The sequence below is a fragment of the Phalacrocorax carbo genome, chromosome 18, assembly GCF_963921805.1.
Source record: "Phalacrocorax carbo chromosome 18, bPhaCar2.1, whole genome shotgun sequence".
NCBI lineage: Eukaryota > Metazoa > Chordata > Aves > Suliformes > Phalacrocoracidae > Phalacrocorax > Phalacrocorax carbo.
In genome coordinates, this window is record NC_087530.1 from 3,482,274 (window position 1) to 3,505,031 (window position 22,758).

Sequence of the window (22,758 nt, forward strand, 5' to 3'; positions counted from 1 at the left end):
CAATATTTAGAGTTGCCTGCCAAAATCAAGGTTCTGACATGCTGGAGTCCATACAAATACGGGGAGGTGCTGTCCTGGACTGGAAAAACTCACTCAAAAGACAAGTCAGTATATCAGTTAATACAAGTACAGAGAGAAATGACCTTTTCATGAAAATACAGCAAGCGCTTATGCCAAGATTTGTCGTGTTCTTTGTGGTGCAAAGCTTGTGCTCTGTGGGGTAACTGCTGCTGCTGAGCTGTGCCCGCTCCTCAGCTGGGAGGGCTGGAGGCAGAGGGGAATGATGTTGGCCATCCAACCTTTCCCTGTTGGGCTTCTGTGGAGTCTGCTGTCAGGTCTAATTCTCCTTCCTCTGGTACAGCGACCCCAGAGGGATGCAGCATTCTGCCAGCCTGCGCATAGACCTGTCGATCTGCGGGGGGGGTGGGTTGCTTCGTCTCAAACAGGGATGGAGTAGGCAGCTCTCCAAGCTGCTGGAGAGGGGGGAGAGCCTAGGCGTTATCAAAGCACATGTCAACTTGATGAGAGCTCCTGGCAGGGCTCCCTCAGTCGCTGCTACACGTGTTCTGCTCGATCTTGTCAACTCTGAAATTTCAGGAGCGCCAGTTGGATATGGAGACTGTCCATAGAGGAACAAAACTCTGCCCACACTGTCTACCCAGCTTTGCCCTACTGCAAATATACATGGGATGATCCCATCACCATCCTACGATAAAACACTTCCTTGTGTTTTCTGTGGCTACATCTCACTTCAGCAGTACCTCGCTACAGAGAATTTTTGCTGCATGAGCATTTCTCCTCTAATTGCACCCTGAAAACTGAGGACTTGTCTGTTGGAGGGCCTCCCTGTGGCACAGGAATGGAGTCCTTCCCTCTGCAGGCCATGCTGATCCTGCCCTTCCAGGCACTGTGGTACTGATGACAGATACTAAGGGGACAGGAGATGAAACGGGGGGGAAGATGCTGTGCTTGTGTGTACCATGTCATCTCTCTGGTTTAGCATCTCCACCAGACATGCAGGGGCCCAGTGTTGCTCTACACTGATCAGCTTAAAAAGCTCAAGGAGACTAGGGAACATGTGCTACCAAACTTCTGGCAGTAAAGAAGAGATTGTAGATAAAGATTCCTGTATCCATGTCATCACAGGTAGTACAAGGATGTGCAGAGGGGCCATCATCATCTCTGCAGCGTGGGGATGTGAGACGGAGGAAAAAGATGAGTATCTGATATGGATACGTTGGGTTAGTGTCCCAAAGACAGAAGAATAGGGAGTATTTGTGAGATGGGGGATATGAAGGAGCTGGAGGAAGCAAAGATTCCTCATGCGTGCGAGCAAGCACATGAGCATCCCCCTCTGCTCTGTTGCAGAAAACTTCCCCCTCCTTGGAATTCATTGCTCCCTTCCAGGGATGGAGGTGACTGCTTCATTGAGTTTTGAAATACAGGAATGTGAAAACCGTTAAACTTGCCTCAGGAACCAAACTGTAAAAAAGAAGAAAACCCAAACCCCTTGGTTCATGGTGGTGTTGAGATCAGGGCGGGTGGGGTGGGGAGGAGATTTTTTAAAAAAATATTTTAAAAAGAAACAACAAGCCTGAGCACTGAGAAGAACAACATCCGAGGAGCTCCAGGAAAACAAGGCATGAATACAGCCAGTCAGTAGCATTGCTCAGCTGATGTTCACAAGAAGGTTTCAACTTGCTCTATTAGAGACCTCAGTAAACCTTAAAGACAGAGAGAGCATTTAGAAATGCCCCTGAGGTTTTCCGTTACTCTGCAGTAGGCCTGGTAAACATGCCAATAAATACTGGAGAGAGAAGAAAAAACCTTCCAGAGGAACAGACCCAGGTTTTCAGCTGCTCGATCTTCTGCATCCACGGCTGCTGCTGTTGATCGGCACTGGGGAGAAAGAGGCAGAGTTGAACTTTTGCTGAGTATTAGGCAGTGCTGCGGGTATTTCTGGGAAAAATAACTCGGAGGAGGCTGAAAGTTACATTTGGAGCCATCTGAGGGAATGTCCTGGTCGGAGACAGAAAGTTAATGGGACTCCTTCCATCGTGGGGTGCCTGTGAGTATGGGAATCTCTCTGTTCTCCTGGAAGATGAGTGTGCGCAGGCTACGGAGGCTGTCTGCTGTGGAGCAAAGGGGAGAAGCTCTCGCAAGCGCGGTGGGGAATTGCTGCCTGTGTCAATCTAGTTTATGATAGCCCTGACTGATAGGTAGCATCTTAATTCTTCTGGCTGCTTGTTTTAATGGTGCTGCTCGCTCCAGTGGCAGGACAGCTCGCTGTGAGTGGGAATGGCAGACCCATGGGCTTTTGTGAGACCAGCATTCGGCCCTGGTGCTGGTCGAGTTTTCATCTGGAAGAAAATAACCGAGTTGGATGGCTCTGTAGTTGAGTTTGTAACTCTTAGCTCAACTGAATGTGAAACCCACATGGTAACAAAGGAACACCAGCATCAAAACAACGGAAAAAGACAAATTGTTCTGCGTGCTCTAATTGCTGGGGTACTCTCAGCTGACTACATATATTAAATTAACAAAGGGGAAGGCAGGCTTTCTCAGATCAGAGATTAATGGTTTCTGGCCAGCAGTTTAATGCTATTGCAAATGTACAAAAGCACCTGAGGATGGAGGTGTATAATTAACGACTCTGTGTTGGCAATGATGTGTGTTTATCTAATCAGACACACTTTGCTTCTTTCTTGCTTTCCTGGAAGTGGCCGTTAAAAGCTGCTGTGACGTGTGCTTGCTTCCAGATGCTGGCCTCACCTCTAGGGCATTGCTTTGAAACCAACGTACCGTCTGATTAAGTGTTTGTAGGTGTCTTTTATTCCAGACCCACCTCGCTGCTCCACGTATAACACTGTAGGTTATTCCGAGGGAACTGAGAGTCACGAGCAGCTATAGCAATGTCTAGATCATCATCGTGCATAACCGGGAGCCACCAGGCACAGCCCGCCGATGCTTTCCCCTGAGCTCCTGCCTGACCGACGTGGCAGCCGCCAAAACCCTTTGCTTGTTTGGCAGCGTGGGAGGAGACCTGGGGCCGGTGGCAGCCGCCCTGCTGCTGCACAGCCACCTCCTCTGGGGTTGCTGGTGGGAGCGTGGTGGAGCGACGGGAGCTGGGTGTGGGGTCTCTTGCGTCTCCTACTGAGCTGGTGCAGGGCCTCAGCTTTGTCTAAAAGCTCTGGCTCCTCCCAGCTGGAAAGTGGTATCGCTGATGCCCCCGAGGAGTGGAAGCTTGGGTGGCATTTAGCGCATGGAAGGGGAGCCCTGTAAGGAGTGAACCGGTGTCTCTGGCAGGGTTGTGCCTCCCCACCCAGAGTGGTGCGGCTCTTTCCATTTTATGGTGGGAGAGGGCTTCGGCCTGTTTGTTTCAGCTGTCTCACAGCTGAGTGCACATCCAGCCTGTGATAATAGATGTGTTCATCTGCCAGATAACCATATCGTTTCACTGGTATCCAACAGCATGAGCCTTTCCCATCCTGCTCACAGGAGGTGCTTAAGATATGTTAGCAAATATAAGATACCTTAGATAAGATATCTTAGTAAACAAGCAAAGACTGGAATAAAAATGGTAAAATCAGGAGTTCTGCCTGCCTTGCTGAGGGCAATGAAGTCGTTCCAAGGAATAAGGCAGCCCCGTGTCTGAACTCTCACCAGTGTCAGCAGCAATTGCTGACCTTCTGGGATCAACTCCTGTTGTTACTGAGCTGCTGCCAAGCGAGCAGCTGGCTTTGTAGTGCGGAAGGGGGTAGAGTTTGGTAGCAATGGTGACTGCGTATCATTACATGTTTTCCTTGCTCTCAGGCCTTATGGTATATTCACATTAACATCTGTTCTGCACCTATTGGCTAGTCCTTACGTCAGCCCCTTCTGAACTCAAAGCCTAGTAACGAAGTCACCTTACAATGAAGCTGGTGCTAATGTACTTTTTGTTGTATAGAGACAGAAACGTGAAAAAACAATTTGCTGGTTTGAGTCTTTATGGCTGCAAGAGGTAAATCATTTCAGGGAAGCAAAGTAGTAGTGAGGGGCAGTGAAATGAACTTTAGGTCATTTATAACTAAAATGTGATAAACATGCATGACCGTTATTGAAGTCCCAGCTCATCTGAGCATCTCTTTGTATCTTGTGAAGTTGCACAAGGTTGAAATTCCAAAAGGACAGTGCTTTTGGAGCTGCTGTAGTTTAGATACAGCTGCGGTCACATCTGGAGCCCTGACTGAGCTGGGTGTGTGTTAGTGCGGGAATCCCTGCTCCCTGGCAGCTTCTTCCATTTAATCACCGTGTTCTGCTTATAGTCACTCTTGAATTGGTTTATTAATTTTGAGCTTTCTCTCTCGTTAAGTCTGTCCAGTGAGCAGCTCGGTGGTACCCTGGGTTCAAACAGGGTCTGGGGGGGCTGCCCTAACGAAAACAATGGTGCTGTTAAGTGGTGGTGGGAAACTGGGGAATCTTCAGGTTTGGTGAGTTTGCTGTTACAAGAACCACACAAAGCTCAGTGGTTTCCGTTCTCAGGGCTTGGCAGGGGAGAGTTTCTATTCACATGCATTCATTCCCCCTCCCAGAGGATTTCCCCTGTAGCTTAGAAGTTGTCATGGGACCTTGAGTCCAAAGCTTTCATTTCTGCCCTCTTTGGTGTTGCTGGTGTGGGATGTCATGTGGTGCTCAGCTAAGCTGAACCTTCAGGAAAAATCAGGGAAGGGGAGCAGGAGGGTGAACGGGCAGAAGTTTTCCCAGACGTGGTGAAGGCATCCCAGGGCCATTTTGTAAGTCCTGGTTATGTTAGTGAGCAAGGCAATAGAAGCTGGAAGCAGGTTGGAGGGAGACACAGCGGTAAAGAGAATTTGGAAAGCAGGAGTCAGAGCTGAACCCACTCTGTTATTGCTAGAATACTACATTAAAAGGAATTTTATAAAATCTCAAATAAATGTTATGAATTCTGCTAAATTTTCTGATTTCCCTGTCAGCTTTAGGGCAAGGATTTGCTCCACTTGAGGCTGCACCTATGACAGTTAGAAAATATTTGCTCCTTCACTTAGTTTTCCAGCCCTTGTGACTGTGGAGAAAAGCTCAAAGCTGCGTTCCAGATACATTCTTTAAGTTAAAAACATGAAGATAAAGCAACAAATCCACGCATTTATTAAACTGTATCTTTGTTATGATTTTTCTCAATGTCAGTCCTGACTCTTGTTGTTTAGAGTGGGAGTAACTCCAGGAATTCCAGAGACCTCATTTGAGATCAGGGTTGTTGTGTGACCCAGCCACTGGTTCGATAGCAAAAGCTTCACGCTGCCCGAGCTGTTGTTGACTGCTGTGACGGTGTTTTGAAAAAGACCCAAAACAATAGAGGAAAAGCCCACGTTTGAATCTCAAGGACAGCACAGCTGCAGCGTCTCATCCTTTTGACTTTGTAGTTAACAGGAGCAGAGGGTCTGCCCTGGTTTGAATTTTATCTGTGTGACATTAGTGCTGCCAGTGAGTGAGACACTCCTGATGCGAGAGTGCGTTGTTTTGCAGGAGCCCGGCCAAAGAGACTCCAAAGGAACAGCATGGACAGCTTAGACCTCCTGAAGTTCCCTTCTGAAAAGGTAAGCGAAGACGTCTGTCCTCAAAGATTAAATATTAGTAGGAATATGTAACGGCTTGGTGACTGGCTTCATTTGCAGGGAAGCATGCAATTAGCAGATATCATTGGAGTCAATGGGATTAACCAAAGAGGGTTTCTAGAGAGCTCGGAGGCAAGGAACAGCTGGTCTAACTCAAAAGGCACTTAAGAACTGAAAGCTGAAAAAGCCACTTCTGTTTTTTTTTAAAAACAGCCCATTATTGAGAGGATAATCATTGGCATTCTAGCCCCTTTAGTGGCTGGTGGCAAATCTTAATGCCTTATGAGCCCCTCGGAGGACTGCATTCAGCACAAGTAGGGAAGGGAGAGGTCAGAAGCAGGAGATGGTGCGTTGCAGGAGGCAGAGGGTTTTGTTCCAAGGGACTCTAAGGATTGCCTCTGCTCCGGTTCACTGCTGGAAACGTCAGATCTAAGCAGATCAGCATTTTCGCAGTCTCCCCAGGGCAAAGGCTGTTTCTACAGTCAGCTGGGAGGAATTGAGCCTTTCCACTTACAGGGATCATCTATGTTGCTCAGAAAGTCCTGCGCTGGGTCGCTGGGTGTGCCCAGTGGCAGGCACTGGTGCTGCGATGGGGCTCAGTCATGCCCAGTCCCAGGGGAGGTGGCTAGGCAGGCAGACACACTCTGCCTTTTTGGAATGTCCTTGGCACGAATAATATACATTCATCTAGTGCTTTCTAGGCACAGCACTCCCGAGGGTCCCAGGGAGCATTTCTCCTTTACAGAAGTGTGACAGAGAGGAAAAAACTTGCCCAAGCTGCAGGTGGGTGCAGACAGTCAATGGAAAACAATCTTAGGCTTGCAAAACCGAGTGGCTGAACATCCCAGTAAGCACTGGGAGGGCCAGATAAAAGCTCCTCTCTGAATTAACTCTCTTTGGGAGTTAAACGCTAAATGCACTTACATATTTTTATTAATTCTCCCAACTGCCTGCTGGCCATTTTGGCTCCTACCTCCTTTAACCATCCCTGGGGTGTTGACAGCAGAGACTGCGATGCCTGGAGATATTTGATTGTGCATCCTCATCGGAGCAGCGTGGTCCAGAGGTCTGGCAGGGAGAGTTTTGCTGATGTGTGACTTGCTGTTAACGCTGTTGGTTTCCTACTCTTTGCAGTAAAAGCTGAGCGTCATTCAGTAGTTCATAGAATCACAGAATGCTTTGGGTTGGAAGGGACCTTTAGAGGCCGTCCAGTCCAACCCCCTGCAGTGAGCAGGGTCATCTTCAACTACATCAGGTTGCTCAGAGCCCCATCCAACCTGAGCTTGAATGTCTCTAGGCATGCGGCCTCCACTACTGCCCTGGCAACCTTTCAGTTCAGGCAGGGTTATGGGATTTCAGGGATTTCACGGGGAGGATGGAGTAAACAGGAGCTGTGGGTAGTCTATAACCATGGAGTCAGGCACGAGCTGTCCCATTCCCACTGCAGTGACCCTGTGGGGTGTGGACAAGTTCACCCCTCCTTGTGAGAGTGTTCTGGATGCAGTTCCCCTGCTGTGGCTCCAAGAGAGAGGTGATTACAGTCATGGGAGAGGGTTGTTTGCTTCAAGCTTGCTATGGTGAGGGTGATAAGATTGTAAAGAGTAAATCAGCGGAGTGAACTGTGATCTCTCCAGCACCCTGTCATGATTGTCTCACCCTCTCTGCCCTTCACCTCTGCCAGAGATAGCCTTCAGGTCAGCAGGGACTCCTCTTACCGCGCAGGCCAGCAACTCTTGTCCAGTGCCTCTGCATGGAGATGTGTGTCTGGGCAGAGCGTATCTGCCAGGATTCCTTGGCCATCCTGCTCTCTCCAACCCGTGCCTTATTCCTTGAGCTTCTTGGGTTTTAACTCCCAGCCATTGGTTCTCATTTATTCCTCCCTCCACCAGACTAAAAATCTCTTTAATGCATGCTGGTTTTTACCCTGAAGGTGCTTACATGCTATAATTGAGTCATCTATGCTTTTGTCATGAGCTAAACAGTTTGAGGGCTCTTACTAAGGCAGTAAGGCATTTTAAGGCAGTTTCTTTATATTTCTGAAGTCCGCTTCTATGGCTGCTTTTCAAAATGTGGACACCGGCCTGGCTGCGGTTGGTCCCATCAACAGCTTCTAAAAAAATGATTATCTCCTTATTTGTTCTTGCTATTCCTGTGTGTATTGCAAGGAATGGAAAAGCCTTTTTGGCTACAGCATCCCAGTGTGGTGTTGGTGTGCTCTGACTTCAAATCCTGTTCAGGGCCCTTGGCTTTTCGGTGTACGTGCCCTTAAACCCCCACCTCCTGGGCCCTTGGGTCATCTCCTGAGCTGGGCTCAAGCTTCTTTCACCTGCACATAGTTGCTGCAGTGAGGACACCCTGGGAAGCCCTCTCAGTGCTTTATGTATGATAAAGACGTGGTTTGCAGGCCAGAAACACTGAAGCCCAAAGCTTCAAGCAGGTTTAGGCACTCAGTTCCCACCAGTTACATGTGAAATGCCTGGTGCCTTTAACAAGTGTCTTTGGAGCTAAACGCCGAATATTCCTGCTGATGCTTCTGTACAAGGGCATCATGTGCATGTCAGCAGTAATGAGGCTGTTATGATAATACAGGCAGGGCCATCAACCTGCGTCTTTTGACAGAGAAGGGATAGAATTGTGTGCGTCTTACAGGAGGTGAGAATGGAGGAACCAGGCACGGGGCAGGGCAAAGTGAGGAGCTGCAGAGAGAAGGACAGAAACTAGAATTCAAGAGATGCACAATCTCTGTGAGCTCAGTTTCCCCACACATTACACGGGGGTGATAATCCTATATTTTATATATCTATGGAAGGACTGAGCAGAAGCATTTAAGAGAGAGCAAAGGAGGACAGGAGTAAGAGAACAGGGGACTGCTTGTAACCATCTGCTGCAGTTGGTCATGTTACTCTGCGGTCCGCACATGCTTCTGGAAGCATGAGGGTTGGCAAAAGAGCTGCAACCATTCATGTTAATCTGCCTTTTAGGAAATTGTTGGGTAAGGGCTCCTTTTCTTGCTGAAGCCAGTGGGAGACACTGAGGTAGGCAATGCTCCGTGTGTGCTGGGAGCAAAATCCTAGAGGCGGGAAAGGCTGTGGAGCATCTAGCATAGCCGTGCTCCCTGGGGCGTGGTCCAGTTATCCCTGGGTCAGTGGGCTGCAGCACAGCTGGGCGTTGGCAAGAAGTGAAGATACAGCAAGTGGAGGGACTTGGACAAGAGATTGGTATTCCGGGCAAGATGAACTTGCCACTCCGTTTGGAGGAGGTTTTTGTGAGGGCAGTTGCCAGAAATCACTAGCAGCAGTGACTGCTTCTGGACCTTTCATCTGTCATTCCCTATGCCTGTAAATAAACCAGCCACATCTCTTCCTCCATACCTGGATTTTTCAAGATGATGATAATTCTCCCTGTGGAGAAGTTGACTACTGTGTGTTGCTTGGGTGATGCTTCCTCTCCAGTCATTAAAATCGCCCACTGCAGAGATAGGCAAAATGTCCTTATTTAACTCTGCACATCATGAGTGGTAACATACACTGTCTAAACTCCAAGTTAACTTCTTGCTTCTCCTGCTCTGTGGTTGCTTGCCAACAGATCGCCACGTAAACCTGAGAAAGGCAATTTTTGCTATAATTATTTCTTGCTTTCCCAAGGACCAGAATGGGGACAGCCATCACGTGGGAGATCTAAAGATCTCTGGAAAAGAGTTCTTGTCATTACCTGCAAGGTCAAAGAAATACCGGGAGCGCCAGTCCAGTTCAGAGAGAAAGTCCCAAGGACCAAGTACATCACCGCTGGATACCAGTGAAGTTCGAGTCCAGGTGTCACAGTCGGTAGGAAAATGGTTTTTTAATTCTAGTACTGATCTGGGAGTTTCTTACAGCATATTTGTTCTTACCTCATTTCTAACGTGGTATGGGGGTGGCAGTGTGGCCTTTTGGCCGGAAAACAGAGCCTGCACGTAGCTCTGCTGTTGACTGGGCAACTGTAGGCAAATTGTTTTGCCTTTTTGAGCCTCAGCTTTACTGTCCATTAAGCAGAACAATGGTACCAACCTCTGTCATGAACTGGTTTATGAGAGCTTGGTATTTAGTGGTGGTATTGGTAACCTTGTCTTGAGGGATGAGAGTTTAGACCTGAACTTCCCTGAGTTTGGGACTGTCATGATGTGATGCCATGAATTCCAGAAGAACACAGGAATTTGAAGCCCTTGCTGAGTGGAGCGTGACTTGGTCAGCCTCCTGGTGTTCATGAAGAGTGAGCTTGTTGTCTTCAAGAAACAGAGCCCTTTTCAGGTTTTTGATGAGCAACCAAAAATGCTGGTTGCCTTTGCCAAATCTGGGATCTTAGGTGTTGTTCCCTCTTGTCTCCTGATCGCATTGATGGTCTCCAGAGTTGCAATGTGCAGAGTGGTCTCTTTGAATTCATCAAGCATTAGGCAGAGGTGATAGAAAATCATTGTCTAGGGGCTCCTCTTTGGAAGCAAATTAGGTGGAGCACGCTTCCTAAAGAGCAGAAGCTGGCAAGAGGAGCTGGCACTGATGTTGGTGATTTATGGGTTACTGGCACGCAGTAAGTCCTGTGCTGGGTGTTGAAGAGCTGACTCAATCTGCGCTTGGCTCCCTGGAAGGTGGTGGAGATCACTGTCCTAGAAAGCTCTCTATGTGCCTTTTTGATGTCTTTAGCCTGAACAATTGAGCTGATTGTTAAGCCATTATTTTCAGTTTGTGTTGATGTTTATTGTGACACATGGCAAATACAATGTACTGGGGAGGTTTTCTGCAGCTGTGTTGGTTTTGTTCTCAGTCCTGGAGACAGGAATCACACCCACTAACGATGGCATGTTTCTGGATCGTGGGAGGGGGCTTGGAGATATTTGAACTTGGTGACCTCAAGTGAGAAGCCCCAAGTCCTCAGGTTGTTGTTGGCAGGAGATGGAGCGTAACAGCAAAGATTTAATGATTGCATGGGTCCTTGAAAGTATTTGGGCTCTTGCTTTTTACTGAGGCTGTAATGCACTTTCACAGTCCTGTGATCATGCAGTGATTCCAGATGGAATAAATCCAAGCTAGGAAAGGTAAGCCTGTTTTTTTCTTGGCATTTAAGAAAAGCTAAATAAAATACTTTAATGCTAGGTGAGAAAGGGTCTGAGCTGCAGAGCCTGGGATGAAGCCCGTCTGTAGAGTAGGGATGCTTGAAAGTGTTTCTAGCACCGAGTCCTTTGTTCCTGGCCTGTGGGCCACGGGGAGAACATGTCCTGCTGTACCTGTGTGCATGTGTGTATGTGCCCATCCCTTTTGACCACAGATGTCCCTGATTTTCAGTTCTCTGACCACTGGAGACAGGATCTTTACACCAACTGCGTTTTTTTTTAGACTTTTCTGAGCTCATACTTCATTCCCAACAGTGCTTGTGGAAATGTTCTAATAGGAAAAGCATTTCCTACCGCTCACTGGTGCAAACATGATTATTGAGAAGGAAAACAAAGCTCATCTGAGCCAGAAAGGAGACAGCATCACAGGGGCATCCAAGGCAATACAAAGGCAGAAAAAACCCCACTTCTGCCAGAAATAACCTTGTATTTTTAACTCAGACATTCAGCCAGAAACCAAACAAAAGTCATGCTCTGTCCATGAGCAAGGCAAAAAGCATTCCTCAGGAGTGTAGCTGTGAGTACATAGGCTGTGTCTAAGAAAAGGCTCTGTGGGATATTGCCAACCACCAGTGACCTCGTGATAGTACACATGGGGTTTTGGTGAAAGTCCGTGAAAGTGCGAGTGCAGACATACCACTCCAGACACAGGAGGTGCCTTTCAGACACCTGGGGTACGCACCGGTTCCTGACTCTCATGGAAGTGTGTGAGCAGGCGAGGGTCATGCTGCTCCTCCCACCCTTCGGGGATGGGGGACCATGCAGCAGGGATGCAAAGCCCAGGGTTCGCTCTTGCAGAGGGGTGGCTCAGGCTCTACCTGACTGCTGGAGTCTGATCCTTTCACCAGTTGTTCCCCCAAGGCCTCTTCCCTGTGTGCCCTGAATTTGCAGCGTGCACGTGTTAGCTCCCCACTTGCTCTGGGTTTGGGAGTTGAGCCCTGAGAGTCCATTTTTAGTTCAGTTCCCAAGCATGCCTGGTGCAATGGTAGTGAAACAGCGTGGCGTGAATTTAACAGGACATGCAGGCCAGCAGTGTGTGGAAAAAAAAAAAAGACATTTTCCTTCTTGCAGACACTAAACACGTCCAGTTTTATCCCAAGAGAGAACAGATCAATGCACTCAACAGCACTCTTGGCTGGAGAAGGGTGGCTGCCTGTCTTAAATTTTAAAGAATGCCTCTTATTTGGTGTCTAATGGAGCATAGTCCATATCCCATAAAAATGACAGTGACAAGCATTTTATTGGGGTTTTTCTTCAGGCCAGTAGATACACAGAGTTACATAGCATGATTGGGATTGCAGTCTTTGTAGGCAGATGCTCTGAATGGCAGAGGGAAATTTGCTTGGCAAAGTGCAGGTGGGACACCAAAGCCTCCCAGCGTTGCTCTCAGTGGGGCATCCTGCCATGCTTCCTTGCCAAGGAGGCCAGAGCCCCCAGCTAAGTTCTACCCCTGCCTGTGCTCCCACAAAGTGAAGGCAAGTGTGTTTATATCCCCTTCCCTAAAGTTTTCTGAAACACCCTCAGAAATCCAGGAGCTCCCCAGAAGCCGGAGGTGGAGAGGCTCAGGAGGCATTTGAAATTCTGCCCTGATCCCTGCAGTGCCTGGCGGTGCTGTGTGCGGTACACGAGTAAATGATCCATCACCCCTGTTGCAGGCAGCAGAGCCCCACCAGCACATGGCTCACACCAGCTGGTTGTCTTCAGACCGTGCCCTGCCACACACCAAATACCCTCCAGAAAGGGCTCTCTTGCCAGGAGAACGTCTCTGCAGTATGTTCTGGTGGATGAGGCTGGGTCGCTTCAGGTGAATTTTGTTTTGTGTTGGTGCTCCCAGATGACAGTTAGGCTGGCCTGACTTTAGCATAGGCCAGAGCTCAGGACGTTTAAAGTCAATGTCATCTTGCAGGTACTTGCCAAAAGCAAAGCAACCCGTTGCCTCGTGTTCTGCGTTTGTCCCCATCTCAGAGGGACACGAGGGACATGTCGGGCTGTGTATGGGAGTGCGGGTAGGCTTTTTTGAAAAGCTGTAATTCCCATCCATGTGAGATTTTTTAAATCAAATGTAGCAAATCCCACCCAAGATGGGAGAGAAGCTTTCCTTGGTCAGGCTGTTCAGACAAGAGTCCCCCCCAGATTCCTCATATTCTGAATGCTCAGAGCAAAAATCCTCTTTAATCCATCAGTAAACAGCAAGTTCTTAATCAGAGGTGAGCTCTAATGGTCGATTTGAGGTGCTTTTATGGGATGCCACAATACCAGCTGTCCCATCAGAAGGCGTGAACTCAGACTGCGCAGGCAGTCCTGCGTGCTGCTCTCCCACGGTCGTTTTGCAGAGGGCAACCGAGGCTCTCCACGGGGATGCCCGGGAAAAAAAAGTCATCCCGGGACTCCCAGGCCCCGAGCTGAGGGATGTAATCTCTGGATAAGTCCTGCTGTCCACACAGCCACTGACCTCCTTCCAAAGGGGCTTTACTGCAGCGGGCAGCTGCCTGGGACGGAGAGGTCCCGTGGGTGCAGTGCCTGAGTCAGAGCTCCTGGGTTCGCTGCCCATCTCTGCCATCAACTGCCTCTTGTTTACCTCCCTCTCCTTCATCTGTGTGATGGGATAATGCTGCTTCCCTGCCTACCCTGGGGAGGTTACAGAGGCGTGATGATGGCTGTGAAGTTGTTTGAGCTTTGGATGGCAGGAGCTGTGGTGGTGTTATTAGCATTGGTGATGATGATGCTAATTACTGAGCTGCTGGGAAACTCCCCATGGGAGGAGGCGGGAGAGGGGAGGGGAGGCAGGGAAAAGTGAAGGGAGGTGAAGTGAGCTCGGGGATGGAGAGGAGCCTGTCCCTGTTGGCAACTCTGTCAGGCCCTGGGAGAAGGGCTCGGCCTGTTGGGAAAGCTGTGGGGATGCTGGGATGGATAGGAGAAGCCATGGCCCAGGTGCTGCGTAAGGTAGGAGAGCGTGCCAGGGCCTGTGGCGGGTCCCTCCGTGCGGCTTAGACCTTCCTGCCATTCCTATGCAAGATGCTGGTCTTGCACATGATGGAGAACTTGTGCCAGAGGGTCGTGTCGCTGCTGGGGCAGAGAGATGGACTTTATTACCCCTCCCGTGGCCCCATGAAGTTGGGGAATTTCCGAGCCGTGGCTGGTGGTCCCTGGGAGGAGAGAGACCGGCACTGCCTGGGTCTGGGGGACAGGCAAGGGCAGGGTCCTCTTCACCTTTGAGGCCAGATCTGAAGCTCCTGTGGGAATACGCAGGGCTGTGAGTGCCTGGTTCTCCACAGGCAGAGCAAAGGTGGGTTTGGTCTGTGAGAAGCTGGTGAGGGTGAGATGCGTTTGGTCACATTTCCTCTCCGTTGCAGCAGAGCCCCGAGCAAAAGTAGCCGCATTAGAGCTTTGTCCCTGTGCCTGCAGTTGTGTGCGGCCAGATCCAAGTGCTCCCGGGGACTCATGCACTGCACACCTTCTGAGTTTCCTCTCTTTTAAAAGCAACATCAAAGCAGGAGGTTTTGTGCCACATAAAGCTTGCAGACATCAAAGGCTTGCTCATAAATTTAACCCCTCTGCTCTGCTGTGGAGAAGGTCATAACACTCCAGCTCTTGACTGACTTGATAACAGCTGTATTTTAGAGGGTTACTAGAAGGATGGGAAATATCAGCAGTTTGTGTCCCTTACTCCATTACCTGTGGAAAAAGGAGAGGGTCCATGGAAGAAAGGAGCTAGGCATTCTTGAAAAGACTGCCTGGGAAAGGGGTTTGGGACTTGCTGCAATTCTGGGCCTTGCGTTTAAGGTCAGCTCTGAGCTGAAGTCTCCAAGGTCAATGGGACTGTGCCCATGCCAGTGTTCAAGGGCAAAAGCACTTTATTGGGTCAAGGTCTAACAGCTGGAGCAAAAGCCATGGAGGGAGGTAAGGATCAAACCCAATCCTTTCCCCTCCTTGGGGATCTGTCCTCTAGAAATGGTCCTGTTCACCTGGACTCCCCTCTTTTCCCGGGAGTTCATCACCTCGAGGGAGCGCTTCCTCACTCTTCAGACCTGTCCTCCACCCTGTCCTCAGCAAAGACCACTTATAGTCAAGAGAAAGAGGAGCCGTGTTCGACTGCAGTGACAACTTGCAGAGATGGCTTGCTGATGTATTTAGACACTGAACAATTTGCAAGCACGCTGTATCGCCAGACATTCCCTAGGACAAATGTTTCTGTAAGACCTTTTTTATGATTACAGTGAGAAGTGGCCATAAAAGAAGGGAAAATTTTGTAGATCATAACCCTGCGCCCTAAAGGCAGTTTGCCACAGCTCTTTTGATGTTTTTCTCTCTTGTGATTTACTAAGAGGTTGTCAGGTTGCAGCAGCGATGCACAGAGCAGATGCTCGTGGTTGACCCTCTGCCTGGGCTGCAAATACATGAGTGTTCGGTTCCTGGTGTCACTGGGCAGGGAGCAGCGCTGGAGGGCAGCGTGGCACCCGTGGTGGAGCCGGGCAGGGAGGCCCTGCCTGTCCCTGCTGAATCGTGTGTTGTCCAGGCAGCGCCAGGGTGTCAGGTGCCCTCGTCCATCCCCCGTGACTTCAGTGTGGACTGCAGAATTGGCCGGACAGATGCTGGGGGGCAAGGATGAATACAGCCTCGGGGGCTTCCTCCCAGACACCTCCCTGGTTGTCTTGTATTGTTTGGGAGAAGATTAAACTGATACTTCCTTGCAGTCCCTCAGGTGCTTGAACATGGGGGGGGTTGCACCAGGCAGCATTTGCTGCTCTACCATGGCTGTCTGTGCATCATCCCTCTCTTTTAAGATGAGGTAGCCTCTTTGTCTTGTTGATGTGTAAACTACCGCAATGCAAGGGCAGTGCAAACGCACACCCTCCTTTATCCCACAGCCTTTATGTTTTGTTTAACTGCGTGGGTATAATTATGCCGTTATTGTTGGTCAGACTTTCTGGTGTAAACCTGCTTGAAGAATCTGAGAGCGAGGGGGATGGAAAGGAAAAGAGGAGCCAGAGTCAGGGAGAGGGAAGGCAGCTGCTGCTAAATTTAAGACTGTTCCTATGACACCTGGAGGCTGCTGTGCTGGTGTCAGTCCTGTTGGAACTGAGCAGGTAAACATTGAGCCGCGGCTCATTCTTGTAATGCTTTGTCTTCCTGTTCAGTTTGTGGGACCTTCTGTAGTGCTTGGGGCAGATGCAGGCCTGGGAGAGAGGCTGTGCTGAGATATTTCCTAGCTGGAGGCAGGATGCACTGGAAAACTTTCTGGAGGGCTTGACTCTGACAGGTATCAGGAGACTCTTCCAGGGATTTGGGCAGTTTGGAGAAGCAGGCAGTGATCTGGTTGCCTCCCCAGAGTCATCTTAAATTGTCTGACCTTTCTTTCCATATGTCTGTATGAGTCTTTTTTTAAGCTCTAGGGCCCTTCTTTTCTTTAGCTCTGCTTCTCTGACTCAGGTGGGCTGGTAGCACAGATGCTGCACGAGCCAGAAGAGATTTTAAAAATCCTCTCCCAAACCTAGAGGTACAGCAGAGAGCAGAGCCAAGAGTCTTGGGAGTTTTGCAGTGCAGAGCCCTGACACACGGTGTTCCTTGCTGGGACTTCGGTGTTAGCATGGGAAGCAGGGAAATAAAAGGGTAGATAGAAAATCTCTGCAAAGTAAATGCACAGAGATGGTGGGGGGAGACAATAGCATTTTCTGGCTTGCACTGCCTCTGCTGCATTCATTGCCTCGGAGGTAAATTATCAGTTTCTTCCTTAAATATTAACAGCTGCCAGGTAATGAATTCCCCCTCTCTGTTTTATAATGGCACTAAAATTGGGATTTGCCTTGGTTTTCTCTGTAATTATCCAATGAGAGTGTGTGAGTGAGAGGGAGGCATGGCAGAGCTGGGTCTTGCAGGCTCTGCTGCAGGCAAGTGTCGTGCCTGGGGGACTGAACCTAGGCACGACCCTTCCCAACAGGCAGCTCTGGTGTGTGGGGCTGGGGCTGCACCAGCCGTTACGTGAGGCTTATGGTTTTACAATCCTTCATTAAGTTACTTTTTCTCATGCAGTGGGGCAGGTTTGAGAGGTAGGCTAACATACGCAGTTGGAGTAAAAGCCGGAATTATGCCAGGCTCCTCGGCATCCCACGGAGGAGAAGCTGGTCCTGGTGAGCGGTGGTTGGGGGGGGGTGGGGGGGTGGGGAAGGAGCAGCGTCCCTGGTAGGGAGAGGTGAGGCTGGAGCTGTCCTCATTCTTTGGAGTGCTGGGGCCCAGTGCTGCACTTGCCGGCCTCTGGGAAACCCCCTCCTTGCTGGGGATGGCACCTGCATTTCAGACAATTCGGTGACTTGAGGTTTGGTTTTGTGAGACCAGCTGTCTTCAAAGAGCTGTGCATGGCTCTGTGCACTCTGCTGCTGAGTAACAGTCGGGGTAGTGCCAGTCCAAGGCTTTTCCTTTGCATCCCCTGCCTTGCTTTATCTGGGTGGCCAGAGCAGGCTTCCTTAAAATCACCCCTGCAGAGTCCAGAAGTGGGATCCCAGAGACTTTGCCTTCGTGTCTTGGGCACAATGTTAACGGCTGCCTGGCTTGATTTGAGAAGCAGCAATTATCTCTTCTGCCCACAGCTTTTGCTTATGAGAAGGTTACGGACACTGGGTGCTTTAACCACCCTTTGCAGCCAGGTCCCAGGGGTGTCTCTGCTCAGAGCGATAGGCTTTGCAGCACTGCGGAGACTCTTGATGCTGTTTTCGTTTTGGGAAAGCAACTGCTCTGCTACAGAGGCCCTGCGGGTGCTGGGAATGGTTTTGACATTTCTTAATTTAAGCCAGGAAAAGGCCAGACTGTGACCTCTGGGTCACCTGTGAATATTTGACCCTTTTGGGTCCTGAAGCAGGAGAAACAACCCGTACAAGGTATACACTGTGCAGCACAGGACAAGTGTTAACTATTTCCTCCCCTTTGTCCTGCAGACAATATGGAGTTAAGTAGAAAAGAGAACCTGTCACCGCTTAAAAGGGGCAGATAACTCCCACACGCTCTGTGGGACAGGGCTGATGTTGGCAGGGCAGATGGTATCTGTATGGGCCACAGCATGATCAGTATCTGGGGCGTTGATGGGTTGAGGACTGCTTGCTCAGGGCTGGTCCCAGCGTTGCCCTTGCAGTGTCCTGCCTACGTTCTGCTGTGAATAGAAGCAAGGCAGAGGTATCACTGCCTCTGTGCCTGTGTGTCAGCCCCTAGGCCTTGCTCTTGGGGAGATGCTTCAGTGCTTAAGGTCCCAGAAGTAAAGCTGAAATCCTTATCTTCCTGTCTTCAGGATATTCTTGTTGCTGGGATGCTCTCTTTCTGCTTTTTCCCACTATACTTGTCCCTTGTTTCTCATCCTCCCAGACTGAGGCCAGGCTGTGAATCAAAGCTGTGCTGTGGAAGGGAAATAGGAGGCAGGATTTAACACAAGCCTGTGCTTGTGCATCCACTGCACGCAGAAAAAAAACATACTGGCTGCCCCATGTGCAGGATGGCTGTCAGAGCCCTCCGCTGTGCAGAAGTTACCCCAGGGACACAAGGGCTGGACGCTCCTCGGATCCCTTGGGCTGACAATCAGGAAAAGCATGTCTGAGACCCCATATTCCACCCATAACTGGCTAAGTGTGGAAGCCAGTTCTGGAGCTAGAAAACTGTAAGAAAAAGCCTCTTACCAGAGGAACCTGCTCTAGGAAGGAGGTAAAAACTGGTTGTCCAAGGTCCCTCAGCAGACCTTTGTTGGAGATTACGACCAAAGGTCTGCAGACTGGCTAGTCCAGTGGTCCAGGCTGGAGCTGACTAACCAAGCTACCAAAATTCATTCTTCTTCCCTTGACTCATTGTAACTGAGTTTTCAGTTATTGGCGCTTTGAAGCCATAATTGAGGTTTGCTTTCCTCCTTGCACAGCCTTTTCTCCCGGCAAATTGTCAGCCTTCGAGTGGTATGAGACAGGAAAAGAGATGTTAGACTCACCATTTCCTAGAAACTGTCACTTTAAAGAGAACAATAGTAAAAAGAGGGATGAATTCGAGCCAGACCCAGAGCAATAAAACTCCAAATGTTTGACTTCTCTCAAAATCTGGAAATCTTCATTCATTTCTAGGGTCTCTGCCATGCCTGGGGCACTTTGTACATCCACAGTTCCGGCCTCTCACATTTAATAAACTGCACATGCCAGAAATGCTTAAAAAAATCATAGTCCGGGTTCTCTTTGGATGTAAATCAGCATAAATCTGCTTAAATCACTGGAGCTGTGATGACACAGGGGCCTCCCAGTGACTGGGGATTTCATTTGGTTTTCTTGCATGAATCTCTCTTGCTCAGGCAAATGCAAGTGCAAGAGGTAGCGTGGCTGTGCCTGCATTTTGCCGGGGTGCCAGCAGTGGCCGGTATCCGTGCCAGCGCTGGGGGCTGAGCTCCCAGCCGTGGCTGGTGGGATCTGGCACGTAAGAGAGCACCTGATGGATCTGGCTGGTCTCTGTGCATGGACTGAGGCTGGGGGGGGGGGAGCGTGGTCTGGCTGTGCTTGCCGGAGCCATGCTGTGTGCTTTTCCATTGGTTTGTGGGTCTACGGAGATAATCTTTTCTGTACCAGTAACTTGTGTTTCTCTTTATATGAGCTATATTTAAAAACAGGGAAATGCACCAAATAGTGATACGGGGTTTGGGTTTCATTCAAGGACAGACCTGTAGCTCTGTTGGAGCCTGTATAATCAGACCAGTTTGGTCTGTACCTTATCTTTGATAGTGGCTGTTACCAGCTTCTGGGCAGGGCTACAGCGCTGGAGGCTCTCCCAGAAGACAAAAACACAGCACAACCTTGAGGAGAGTTTGGCTTTTGTCTGTTATTGCCCAGCTTTGGGGAGGCCAGATCTCAGCCTGTGAGCGGCTTGTCTCGTGTGGTCGCTTGGGCGTCCTGCCCACTGCCTTCGTTCATCACCAGCGTGGCTCCGGCCCCAGCGTTCGCGTACGGTCGGGCAGGAGAATTCCACGACCCAGGCGATGAGCAGTAACCTCTGGTAGCAGGTTGTTCTCTAACCCACTCCTTATGGATAGACGCGGTCCCCCCTAAAGCCAATCCTCTCTTCTGGATTTAGGATAGCCTTGGGGTGAGCAGAGGTTTCGGGGTCTCTCTGGGCTGCCCTTGTGTCTGTGCTTGGATCTGGTGCAGCAAACAGGCTCCCTGGGAGCTGGCTGAGGGTCCTCCATGGTTGCAGGACTGAGGAGGAGGATGTGAACCCATATATCAAAGGAGCCTGAAAAGAAGAAGGTTCAAGTGCTGTCTCTTGGAGTTCTCGTGATAAAAAACCTGCCATGGCAGCAGGAAGGTTCCCTTTGCCCCTATATGAGTGTGGATGTAGCTGGCGGGGCTGGGGGCATGTTTGAGGTGCAGGCAGGCAAATCCCAGCTGGACAGGAGGAGGTCGCCCTGCTTTTGGCAGTCGCTGCTGGCTGCCTGCTGGGCAAGGCACAACCTGCGTCCAGGATTAATGTGGCAATCGTGAGCCTTTGCTCAGACCTCACCTTCAGCCTGCGTCCACGTTTCCCATTAGCAGTGCTATTTTTGAGCCTCCCAAGGCAATTAACACCAATTAAACTAAAAAAGCCTAAATAATGGTTTTTCAGAGCCCCCGGCTCCTTCCTGTTCCCCATGCGGCCCTGGAAGACTGCAGCCCTAACCTGGCAGAGAGCTGAGCCCAGTTAAGTGCTTCGTGTGCAGGGACTGCTGGGGAAGCTTCGTGGGGAGATGTGCAGTTAGAGAAGGGCCCCAGACGACCCCATGGATCCAACTTTTCCATCCTGGATCATGGTGTCTGTGCCACAGAGAGAGTTGGAGTCCCCTGCAGTGCTCGTTTTGCTGGAGGAGAGGGGAAACCAGCTTCTGCAGAGCAGTGCAGCCCTCTCTTGAGAGCCAGCAAAGAGTGAAACCACTGAATACGCTGAGGTGCAGGAGGTGCAACTCCTCTGGGGTTTGCAAAGTCCCTGGAGGATTTTTTCCCTGTATCTAAAGCCATTGGCATTCTGATATTCCCTGGGCACTGTCATGTGGAGCATGTTGATTACCTTCCCACCTTTGCCTTCCCCAAATGGGGTGTACTTTCATATTGCCCTTCTAAACAGCATATAACAGAGCAAGAGCTGCTTTTTGCTGTTAGGAGAAGCTGTTCCTGTGTTTGCATGTGATTTTTGTCTTACTTGTTTAAGCTTTTCTGAGAAGGGCTGTGTCTGACCATCGCTGAAATGGTAAACCCACGGGTACCGGCCCCAGGATCCTCCCGCCCCAGCAGGGCCAGGATTTCGTGTTTTGTGGGGTGCCTTGCATAACAACGCCTTGATCTTGATCGCGGCCTTCAGGAATTACTGGAATATGAGTAAATAATAATTAAGATTTGGGCGTTTGCTGCAGCGGAGGGTGTTTATGTGAAGGTTAGATGTGCGTTATGGGTGCTGATGTAGATGGGTGTGTGTGGATCCACCGACTAACTTCACCCGATCGTTACCACTCCTGGTAAAGGTGCTGCATCTATTCAGCTGCTTTTTAAAACAGCGCTGTGCTAAGAGCAAGTAGGTGTCTAAATAAAAGTATGTTTCAAGAAAGCAGCACAATTTTGGCAATCCAGAGACAAGTAGGCTTTTTTGCAAAGCGTTTTCAAAGCAAATTGTCAGTAGGTTTCAATTTCAGATGCACCGAGCGCGGTATATTGTGGGGAGGAGGGCATATCTGCTGCTGGGGGAGCATTGGATCACTTCCATCGCTGAAGAGGAGCATGTCCTTCCCTGGCAGCGGGCTTGTAGTCACCTGTCTCCTCCATCACCTCCTACTCCTTGGTAGGGCTGGAAGTGGGGAGCTGGTGGTGCGGTCTAGTGGATAGAGTAGGTGACTGGGATTTGAGCACTATGTATTAACCTTGGCTTTGTGCTAATTAATCAAGAATATGGGTTATATCCTTTAAAGCAACCGAGTTATTTCAGTTTAGCAAATTACTGCTGCTCAGCTGAGACTTAACAGCTGAGCGTGGTCCTAGTTCCACCCCCCTCCAACTGCAAAGTAAATGAAATGGTGCAGCTAGTTTCAGCTAAAACATTGTGCTTTGCTGCTTGGGTGCGTTACAGTGTACGGCACGGCCAGGTACCGGGGCTCTGGGTGAGGGTGAGCCGCGGTTACTCTCCAGAAACTTACTGCTTGCTGGCATCTGCCTATAACCAGAACTTCTCTGCACAAGTAGTTCAGCTTCGCTCCCAGTTTTGGTATTCAAGGGTTTTTGATGGGCCAAACTGACCTCTGTAGGTGCTCACCTTCTTCCATAGGCTGGAGAGACTGACCTGGAATGATAATGCTTCTAACTTGTCTCCTTAGTTAGTAATTTAAGCTTCAGGTGCTAAATCTAGGCTCGTGTGTTCGTATTAAATGGTGACAGGGAAACCCAGCCTGGCATGGTAAATGCTGTCAAAACGTATGTGGAAAAGCTGCTACACTAACTACAGAGTATTGCTGTAGCTCTTTGAGGACTGTTTGAATAGGCTGACTAATATATTGCCTCCCAAAGAGCAACCAGAAGTAGTTTCCATGCCATGGATGCATTGCTCTCAGCAGTGAGGGCTGCCTTCCTGACCTGTGATTTCAGGGTAAATTACCGTCCAGCTGGGGAAAAAGTGTAAATCTAGTATTAATTAGGTTGTTGCACAAAATGGCCAAATCTGAGCATGGTGGCACTAGCGTTCAGGCAGGTGGGTTGGCACTGCCAGAGCAGAGGTGTCAGTAACACTTCAGCCAGACACCCACGCAAGCATGCCGTGCTCTGTCTCAAAATAAAATAAGCCCCGATATTGTCACCTGCCATTGATCCAAAGGCGTGGATTTAAGCCACGTGTGGCAGCAGGGTGTGCTCCCAACAGGTCAGCAGTTACTCTATTAGGGGAGGAGAGAGCGTGGGTGAGTTATTTTGATTTTGTTTGAAACAATAAAACCCAAGTTATTTGAAATCTTAACAACAGAACCAGCTTTTAGCACCGGCT

At 49.6% G+C, this 22,758-nt stretch overlaps 1 protein-coding gene across 1 annotated transcript in view; it reads left to right on the plus strand.

Moving 5' to 3' along the window:
• GPSM1 (G protein signaling modulator 1) overlaps positions 1-22,758 on the plus strand; it is an 83,067-nt gene that overhangs the window by 45,184 nt on the left and 15,125 nt on the right. Inside the window, exons 10-11 of the mRNA XM_064469055.1 lie at positions 5,527-5,597; positions 9,260-9,439. Coding sequence (XP_064325125.1) covers positions 5,527-5,597; positions 9,260-9,439 — 251 coding nt within the window. The remainder of the gene's footprint in view (positions 1-5,526; positions 5,598-9,259; positions 9,440-22,758) is intronic.